Below are 10,621 nucleotides of genomic sequence, written 5' to 3'. Positions count from 1 at the left end.
TGCCAGGATTTACTGGAAAGGTTTGGCATGGCTGACTGCAAGCCACTATCTACACCCATGGTGTTAAGATATCCCAATACTCAGCACTCTATGTGCACAGAGTCAGTAACTAAATTGTTGTCTATGTAGTTTTACACACCTATGTGCAAAGAGTCAGTAACTAAAGAACAAGATACTCTGTGCACAGTAAAAATGTGAACACTGAACAAACAAAGAACAACTGAAGAAAATAAGTGAACACATCATTAATATGGAAGGTGGGGAACCTGGCAATTAGTCTGAGGTGCACAGGCACTAATAGCAACACATGGAGCCAAATCTTCGCCTCTCTCACTCCCAGTCTCCCCAGGATGCCTCAGAAATCGAGAAAATGCGCCATGTACCCTATCTCTCTGCTGTACGTGCTCTGATGTACCTTGCCACCACTACCCGCCCAGACATTGCCTATACTGTCGGAGTTCTGGCCAGATTCAACTCCAATCCTGGCTGGGTTCATTGGCAGGCTGTGAAGCACCTAATGCGCTATATCAAGGGTACTCTGGACTATTCCCTGACCTATTCTCCTGATCCTTCAACCTCTGAGCCCTTCACCACCTTCTCTGATGCAGATCATGGTGGCTGCAAGGATACTGGTCGCTCTACAGGTGGATATGTTGTCAAGATGGGTACTGGTGCAATCTCCTGGTGTTCCAAGCTTCAAAACATCGTTGCTCTATCTACCACTGAGGCAGAATACATAGCAGCTGTCCAGGCAGGCAAGGAGATCAAGTGGCTTCGAAATTTACTCTCTGAAATCGCTTCTCCACTCTCTTCTCCCTCTGTGCTGCACATGGACAACCAATCTGCAATCTCTGTGGCCAAGAATCCTGAACACCATGGCAGAATGAAGCAACTTGATCTCTGCTTCTACTGGCTTAGAGATGCAGTCCAGGACAACCTCATTGCTCCCACTTTTGTCCCCACTGATGCCCAGGCTGCTGACCTGATGACCAAACCACTGTCCAAGGCCAAGGTGATCAACTTCTGTCAGATGCTAGGACTAGGTGCATCAAGTGGGAGTTCTTAATGTGCAGAGGTGCACAATCAGGGGGGAGTGTTGTTGTTAGTGACTGTGCACCTCAGACTAATTGCCAGGTACCCCACCTTCCATATTAATGATGTGTGCACTCATTCTCTTCAGTTGTTCTTTGTTTGTTCAGTGTTCGCATTTTTACTGTGCACAGAGTATCTTGTTCTTTAGTTACTGACTCTGTGCACATAGGTGTGTAAAACTACATAGACAACAATTTAGTTACTGACTCTGTGCACATAGAGTGCTGAGTATTGGGATATCTTAACAGAATCTGAGTCTCCTACCTGCCAGGACATCCAGACACAAACACCATGACAAGCATCAACTGTACCACTGCCCCAGCATGCACAAACTCCATATTTGGATGCTATCAAGAAGATCAAATGCACCTGAGCAGCTTCATGAAGAACCTGCCTCATCAGCATGTCTCATGAGGTAAGTAAGGAAATATATGACTTGATATGAATATCTCACAACCAATAGCCTATTGACAATGAAGAGTTCCAATCTACTGCTTCAGAACCTGAGGTATCACAAGCAAACAACAGTGATCCTGTATCAATGGTGGAGGCAATTGCCAAGGGGGTTGAAGCTGTGCTTTGGAAAGTACTTGGTGATGGTGCTATCACAATGCCATGAACAGGGTGGTGTGAATCAAAGTGTGGTTCAGTGGTGGAAACCAACCAAAACCAACACAAAAGACAATAAGAGTGAGTGGTGGTATGCCTATGCAGTACCTAGATGGTAGAACCTGTTATCTGGGTGGGTTTTTGCAAGCTACAACACTCAAAGACGAGTGCTGAGGGTTGGGGGTGCTCCTGATGAAGAGGGAGCAAGAATGCGATAGAATGTGATGGGGTAGACTGCTGTCAGCCTACAGAAGGATGGATAATGACATAATTCAATGTCCTAAGCTGCACTGAGCTCAGGGAGGGCTTGGAGCAAAGTATATTGATGATAGTTAGACCCTTAATAAAGTCTCAACTATTGAAGCTGCTGAATGATTTACTGAGTGATGATAAAATGCGAGGAAGAGGGGCTCTCTGACATCTTTTTTCAGCTATCTAAGTACAGTGATTTATATACAGTACAGGGGTGTTGCCTATGGAAAACAAGGTGTAAACACTTGGTAAGTGATTGGTAACTGATGAGTAAGGAATGTAAGCAGTGGGTAATCATCTTAGAAAGCATTGGTGAGCATTGGTAAGGTTAAGTAAGCCAAAAAGCAAAGAATCAGTAAGCAAAGTCAAAAGATTGGTAAGTATTGGCAATAGGTGAGTCAAAGACAGTCAGGATGTCAAAGTATGAGTCAAGTGTTGTTGTTAGTGCCTGTGCACCTCAGACTTATTTCCCAGGTTCCTCACCTTCCATATTAATGATGTGTTCACTTATTTCCCTCAGTTGTTCTTTGTTCGTTCATTGTTTGCATTTTCACAGTGCACAGAGTCTCTTGTTCTTTAGTTACTGACTCTGTGCACATAGTGCTGAGTATTGGGATATCTTAACATCAAGTAATGTCAGAAACTGGGAAAGTGCACTGGAATTGCATTAGGGGAAGGCTGTGCATGTCACATCTCAAAGAGATCACTTCTGGGCCAAAGTGGGATGACAGAGGGGCAGCACTGATCTGATACTGATATAGTACATCCAAAAGTGGACATGGTGAGTCAGTTGTCAACAGGGGTCAAGCTTTGGGGGTCTGTGGGGTGACAGGAGCATAAGGGATCACAACTTTCCCCCCCTAACTGTCCTCTCAGTGAAGCAAATAAAAACTTCATGAATGAGGCTCTGTTGGAAAAGAGGACAAAGGGGGAGTGTCTTCTGTTGTATCTTGGAACAAGGAGGCAAGATGTGCATCATACTTGTCATGGATGTGATCAGGGAGAGTAGAGAACAGTAGGCAATGGAGAACACTGGCCTGTAATGAAGTCCAATGATCACATGTTGGAAATCCTATGTGAATGCTACAAATGTCTATGCACAACATGGCAGAAAGCTCAGCCATGTATTACAGCAAAGGGCACAGTAGAAACTTCTGCTGAGATTGAAGAACACTTGTGGAACAAACCTGGGTACTCAAAGAGGGCAGACAGACCACATGATGATGAAATTTAGGGCATTAATTTTGCTGTTTCATACCAGTAACTCAACCTGTTTTAGAAATATCAGTGTTGATGTGCCATTCATGAACATATGGTTGCTCTCAAGAAAGACTCCACAAATGGCGAAGGTGATCTCCATGCTTGGCAATGGCTCCTGCAGCTGATCCACACACTGGGCAAGCATGGGATGAGTTCTGAGGACAGTGACATTGACAATAATGTCATGACTATCCTCCAAGTTAAGAATCTGGCATGGTGATGCAGTGTTGAATGGGAACTTGATATTATTGACCTGCAGAGACTTGTTGACAATGATGTTTTTGCACCCCAAGGCTCAAAGCCTATCCAGAGGTCTCATGCACCTGGAACCCCCCAAAGTTTGCACACTCCAGTCCTGGGCTTACCACAGTCTATCTATGATTCCATTTGGCTTGCTGGGCTTACTCACCATGAATGAGACTGCCTGAAAGTATCAGAGGAACTGTTTCCATGGATGGAGATAGCCATTGCCTGATACTAGATACCCAATGTAGTGTATGTACATATGTATAGATACTAAGAACATCTACATGAAAATGGATGATCACACTGGGCAATTGTTGTGCAACCACAGGGCAATCATTGGGCAATGAACAGGTGACTGTCAGGTGATTAGTATGGGCCATGGCAAAACTTCAAGTGCAGGCATGTGTAGAAACACTTTCAGTATGCAAGGACTGGACCAAGGAACCAGGGACTGGTGTGCAGGGACCGAGTGGGGTTGTGCTGAGGGCACTGGAGAGGTAATGGACAGGGGTTTGGAAAAGAGTAGGTCACTAATGAGGTCCCTTATCCCCCTCTTAGGGTAGACTTCCCAAGTCTACAGGGGTACAAGGTGTGGGCCAGGACCACTGAGAGGAGTACTGGATGGGATAGTAGGAGCACTACCACCAGAGCTGTAAATCTGAGTACTGAAAATGCAGAGACCAGCTAAACAGGTGTCAAGACCAGATCTGGGAAGCTTTTACAATGCTGGGAAAAGCTTTAAAAACTGGAGGCACAAGGCCAGCAGGGCAGGCCAGACTGGTACAGGGATAGTAAGGAGTGTCAGAGTCAAAAGTAAGGGTATGAAGGCCAGACCAGAGCTCAAGAGGAAGCAAGGCCAGTGAAGGCTGGCAGACCAAAGACAACCAGTAAGACTGGAGTCAGGAGAGTGGGTAGGACCATAGTTCCAGAGTCAATGGTGGGGCAACAATAGTGATGGTTAGGGGGAAGGTAAGGGGTTAGCTGGTATCTGAAGGGGCCTCACAAACATACAAGTTCTGGGGGCAAGTGGGTGAACTGGGAAACAGACTGGCAAAGTCAGGGTTTTGTCAGATGGGCTGATGCCCAGGGTTGTCTTGCAAGCAAATTCATGCTCCAAGGCAGGATTGACATCAGGGGGGTTAGCAAACTTTAGCATTAGGCAGGGATAGGTGACTGCACTGCACTTGGCCACCAACAGGTGCCTAATGAGTGGGCTAGTTGGTTCCCTACAACCTGGGTACTTCAGTTCCTAACAGGTTGACAAGGCCAGTTAAAACAGGGGGTCAGAGACTGAGAGAGAACCAAGGCTGGGTCCACCAAGGACCAGAAAGAGGTGCTAGGTCAAGACTATAGCACTAGGGTAGAGAACAGGGGTAGTTCTGGGAGGAGGGAGAGGCCTGAAGGCTAAAACGAGTGACAGGGGAGTAGCATAGATACCTGAGGGGTATCAGAGGCTAAGGAGATGGGAGACTGGTCAAAAGAAGTGAGTCCAGAGTGAGCAAGACTAGTCAGAGGTCATGAGGAAGTCCAGCAATGAAACACTTGAAAAGAGAAAGAAGGCCAGAGTCAGAAAGACCAGTCAGGGGCTATATGGAAGTCCAGAGATGACAGGCCAGACAAAGGCTGACAAGGCCTAGTGAGGGAAGGAAGACTGGAACTCAGGAGACAAGTCATAAGGGAGTCCAGAGGTGGAAAAAAACTGGACACAAGTAGGGGGAGGACTGAAGTTTGCAAGTCTGGTCCAGGGCTGCAAAGCCAGGTTGAGGCCAAGGGACTGGCAGGACAAGCCAGGATTGCTAAGGGACCAGAGTGATGCACTAGTTGATTTGTCTCTTACTGAGACCACCAGTTTGGCTTCTGGTGTACCAGAGTACCAACTTGTTGACCCAGTTAGGATCCTGGGGTTGACTCTAACTGTTTTGTCTCAACCAAGACCACCAGTTTTGGCTTTTGGAGTACAGAGCTACCAACTTGTTAACCTGGTTAGGATCCCAGGATGGACAGAGGACAGGGAAGGGACTGGAAATGAGGTTGGGGACCAGGATAGGGGCCATAGACTGGTCCTAGACCAAAAATCAGGGACCAGGAGCAAGTCCAAAGGACTAGCATGCCCAGGGGGTGCCTCCAAGTTGAAAGGGAGGCCAGAAGAGAGGTCAGGGACCATGCGAAGGGCCAGAGGGCTGGCAGACCAGCCCTAGACTGAAATGGGGGTGTCATGCACTAGCTAAGACCACCAGAGCCAAGACCTGGTGCAAGTCCAAAGGACAAGCACCATCCCAAGGCTGAGGTGACTAGTGCAGGACAAGGACAAGGGACAGGGGACCTGGGAGGGGTTTGTGAGGAACAGGAGGGTCTGAGGAAAGCCAGGATCAGTTCAAGACCTAGTAACAGGTCCAGACAAGTCTGGGTGAGGTGGCTGAATCAGACTGGGGCCAGGAGGGCCAGTAATGAAGGGCAGGAGGCTGAGAGAAGTGGAAAACTGGCTTCAGACAAGTCCAGGTGAGTGTGGACAGGCCAGTGACAGGCAGTCTGGAGACCGGAAAGGGGGTCCAGGGCTCCAAGGCCAGTGTAGCAAAGGCCAAGGGTGGAGACCAGACCCAAAACCACTGAAGCTGAGTGCCAGTGGGGAACAGGGAAGGTGTTGAGGACTGGGACTGGCTAAGTCCAGGCCTGGGGGCTGCACCAGAGGTGTGCAGAGGTCTGAAGGCCAATATTGGGGGTTCAGGAGGTCAAATGAGTGATGAGATCCCAGTGTTCAGTATGGTAGAACCAAACCAAGACAGCTGGGCTAGAGTGCTGGGATGACTGAGGTAAGGACTGAGATGAAGACCAAGGTGACCAGCCAGAGGTCAGAGGTAGCTCAGGGGGGCTAACAGAAGTGAGTCCAGTTGTTGAGGCCAGCTCAGGGGCAAGTCCAGAGGGTAATTCCGACTTGGAAGTGGGCTCAGGTGTGAACCCAGGTTGGTGGTGAGTCCAGATGGTGAGTCTGACTCAGGGGTTGACATGGCTGGTCCAGAAGTCAGGAAGAAATGAGTGGCAGGCAGGGATCAGGAATGAGGGAATGGATGCATTAAGTTTCAACCACTAGGAACATAGTGCCAGGAGTAATGCAACCCAGGGTGTGCAGAGTGCTGAGGGTCACTGGTTACCTCTCTGCTTTAGCAGAGATCTCCAGGTTGGGCTCTGGAGTCAGATGAGAGGTAGCCCAATGGGTCCTAATGGGCAAGGTCATGGGGTAGGGGCTCTAGAGCAGGACCTAGACATGATGCAATGGCTTGCACAAGTGTGAGTCAGAATACACTGTCAAGTACAGGTTTACCCTCAGGTGACCAGGCTTCAAGACTGGGTGACAGGGGCTAAGTCTGGGTGACCAAAGTTGAGGCTGGGAGACAGGGGCCAAGTCTGGTTGGACCAGAGTTAAGGCCAGAGGTCAGGGGCTAAGTCTGGAGGACCAGACTCAAGGCTGAGAGCATGGGAACAAAACTGGTAGCATGGGAAACTGACCAGTCTTGGAGTGTGCACAGGGGGAAGCCAGTCCAGGGTTGGATCTATCTCCCTTGGTCTCAGCTTATGTGCTGTACCCTTATGCAAGCTGGGGAGAGTTCCAGGACAGGGGCCAGGGATAGCTTAAGGCTTGGCCTTAGCTATATAGTAGATTCAGGGTGCAGTATGGAGTTGAGGGTGATACTAAATTGATATTCTGAATGAGGTGCTACAAAGTATGTACAGGGGTTAAATACATGAGGCCAGTCTGGGGTAATGAACATAAAGCCAGACTTGTTAGTAAGCTATTAGTGAGATTATTAGCAAGGTGAGGACAGCCACAGTGCCTGTGCCAATGCTAATAGCCAAATTCTTGGTGACTGGCATAACCAGAGTCAGACATAGGATTTGTACAGTAAGCAGAGTCAGATGAACCAAACTAAATATAGTACAAACAAAGGAAAACAGACTGGAGTTATGTCCAGGTCACCTGGACATGGACCTGGGAGGACCAGGGTGGAGCAGTGCAAGGCCAGGAGGCCAGAGTGGACCAGAGATAAGGGTAAAACACTGGACTTGAGTTATTCAGGCTGGAGTTGGGTTATCTAGGGCCAGAGTTAGGTTCTCTAGGCCAGACCAGGACCAGATTTGACTGGAGTTAGGGGATAGGGGTCTGGACTGGGCTGGGATTGAGTCCAAGAGTCATGGATATGACAATGCAGTAATCCATGCAAGAATTTCCTCCAGAATGAGTAATCATCTGGAGGTTGCACTATTCAGTGTGCACAATGTTTTAGGTCATTGTAGAATGCAAGAGCTCCTTTCTCATGTTCATCTCTAGTGTGGTCAAATTGATCAGCTGTGTTCTGTGCAGATGCTTTGTGGATGAATCATTTGAAAAGTCCACAGATCAGGTCCTCAAATGACCAGTTGTCATAGTCATGCCAAGCTTGACCCCAGCCAGACTCGGTCTTGCACTCAGTCTGGCCTTGGCCTTGCCAATCCCTTATCCCCAGATAGTCTAGCACAGTAAACACTGCTTTGCAGTGTGTGTCACTTCAGTTAATCCCTGCCCAGTCTTGTCCCCAGTCTGCCCTGTCCTGGTCTCTGTTACCTTAGTCATACCTTACTAATACTTGTCTTACCAAGCATCTTAGCAATCCTTGTGAGACTGGCATTACCAGTCTCTGCACTATAGCTACTTCTAGTATATAAAGTCTTAGATACTCAGCCTGTACTTCCTCAGTCTGAAATCAACTAAGTTACTCTGATAACCCTGCCTCAGCCTTGGGCTCAGACTGAGACCCACACAAGGGAATAGTGCTGTAACCTCAGTCACTAAGTCCAATCAGTCCATCCCTCTGTACCTTTGCCTTTCCTCCTGACTCCAGCCCCTCAGCCTCATGCCCACTTTGGTCTCCAGTCCAGACTCAACCCAGACATCCTGAACTTGACAGTATTTCAGACTCACTACTTGTGTGGGTCTAATACATCATGGCAACAAAGACTCATTTCCAACCTCCCCATGGCCACTCTGCCACCAACCCTGACTCTGCCTCAGCCAGTGGGATTCACTGTGAAACAGCACTAGCTGCCTTGGGCACCACTAGGTGATCCCCAAACCCTGTTAGTCCTTTCAGGGGCTTTTCAGCCTGAACATCCAACACTCCTACCCCACATCACCCCATTGCCCCCATCCCTGGTGATGATCTTGGGGATGAAGGGCCAGACAACAATGATAACAACAACCCTGACAATGATGACCCTGGCAACAGTCCTGGTGATGATGGGCCCAGTGATGATAATCTGGATGAGAATGATCCAGAGGATGAACCAGACTTCCCAGACCCAGACACTGAACCCACAATTGCAGTCTTTGACAGTCTCACAAAGGCCATCAAGCTACTGGCCCACAACACCCACACTGGTCCTGAGTCCTCAAGTAGGACCAAGTTGCACAAGCCCAATACCTTTGATGGTACTGACCCCAAGAAGCTTCACACCTTCTTTATCCAGTGCAAGCTTAATTTCCAAGACAGACCCCAGGCTTTTAGGACTGACCATGCCAAAGTCATCTTTGCCCAGTCCTACCTCAAAGGCGTGGCTCTTGAATGGTTCAAGCTGGACTTGCTTGGGGTTTGTTATGCCTGAGCACAGTGACTTCTTCAAATGGAATAGGCATGAAGTGTGTGAGGGGGAGTCTACAGGCCAAACATGTCATAACTCCTATGGCTCAGTTATCTCTGAGGTCTGACAGAGGTTCTGTCTACTGGTGATCCATTGAGGTAGTCGCATGGAGAGAGAACAAGGATGAAAGAGAAGGAAGTTAGCTGAGTTGCAAGCTATTGAAAAACTGAGGATACAAGGTAGAGTACAGGGGATTATATACCTCTAAGTATGAGTACTGTACCAGTTGTGACAGGATGTGTATCTGCAGCAATCAACAATACAATCAGTCAAATAAATAGGAGTCATATGGTGTCAGAGATGGGGGTAGTCAAGGAAGCAAAGGCTATACCAGCTGCACAATCAATGTGCAGCAAGGAGCCAGACACCAGATCTATAGTACAACATCCAAGCAATATATGTGAGTCAGAGATGAGTCATCAGAGCAAGAAAGAAACAAGTTGTCCATCAGAGAGGGTGGTGGAAACACCAGATCACAAGGCTGTGGTGTTGACAGGTATTGGAAACACCTTGACAGTGGGAGATCTGAGGGAACCCTGGAGCATGTGTACCCCTAGGACAGCAATGATCATGAGGGACACAATGAGGCATGTGATGCATGTGACTGCAAGGGATTGAAAAAGGAAAGACCCCTGATGAAGGCATAACATCACCCCCCCTCTAAGGTCCTCAGACCCTTGAGGACAGGCCAGGTGCATTAGTGGGACGGGAGGAAAGGGGTCAGTGAGCAGTATAGATGCAGGAACATGTGCAAGTGGCAACAGGTGATGGTGGCGATGGAGATGACAGTTCCTTGAGGGCCAGAGTAAAGCAGGAGCCATGTCCGTTGTGGCACAACCAATGTCCCAGGTAACAACATTGGTAGCAGGCATGCTGGTAGAGGACATGGTTGGTGGGGACAGGAGACTGGCCTCCAAGGTAAGAGCAAAGTTGATCCACAGGGACAGGGACAAAGGGAGTTGCAGGGAGAGGATTGGTGGTGTGGATGGCATTGTGATAGTATTTGTGGATTCTGGCCCACGACACATCCTGCAAAAGCACCTCCCAAGCAGAGTTATGAGTCCCTGTACCAAGGTGGGCACCAACCTCCTTAAAAAGATCTCCAGAACCGACATAAGACAGTTCCAACACTTTCCACTGATCTTCCTTTTTGCATTCTGTCTTCCTTGCTTCTTCTTCTTCATGAGAAGCTGATGGTTCCTCTTGCTTCAGGCAAATGTGATCAAGAAGATGAGAAGCAGGGGGTGCGAGGAACTCACCGATCTGTTGATGGAGAAGGTGATGATAGGCACCACCAGTGACAGCTTCTAAAAGCCCTGAGGATGACCATTCCAGCATATTGACCATTATTACTTCCAATAGGGGTGCCATTCCAGACAACTTTCAGGTGTGGATCTTGGAGACAGCAGAGTTGATTATGTCTGTCACTCTGTAGATTTCAGACAGCAACCCAAAATATTTAACTTGTTCTGGTGAGCACCCATCAATGTGG

General features: G+C 48.2%; 1 protein-coding gene across 1 annotated transcript; it reads left to right on the top strand.

Moving 5' to 3' along the window:
- Positions 1-4,976: 4,976 nt before the first annotated feature.
- Positions 4,977-6,748, top strand: F5J12DRAFT_787560 (uncharacterized protein; the record flags this gene model as incomplete). The annotated part of the gene is made up of 6 exons (XM_051743660.1): positions 4,977-5,095; positions 5,309-5,611; positions 5,689-5,958; positions 6,093-6,147; positions 6,302-6,426; positions 6,556-6,748. 6 exons carry the CDS (start codon positions 4,977-4,979, stop codon positions 6,746-6,748), a joined length of 1,065 nt encoding a protein of 354 aa, XP_051594220.1.
- Between the last annotated feature and the right edge of the window lie 3,873 nt (positions 6,749-10,621).

Source organism: Pisolithus orientalis (genome assembly GCF_024613125.1).
Source record: "Pisolithus orientalis strain OTSU chromosome Unknown F5J12scaffold_124, whole genome shotgun sequence".
NCBI classification, from domain to species: Eukaryota; Fungi; Basidiomycota; class Agaricomycetes; order Boletales; family Pisolithaceae; genus Pisolithus; species Pisolithus orientalis.
The sequence above is the reverse complement of the archived record's forward strand: the minus strand, read 5'-3'. Positions and strand labels throughout refer to the sequence as shown.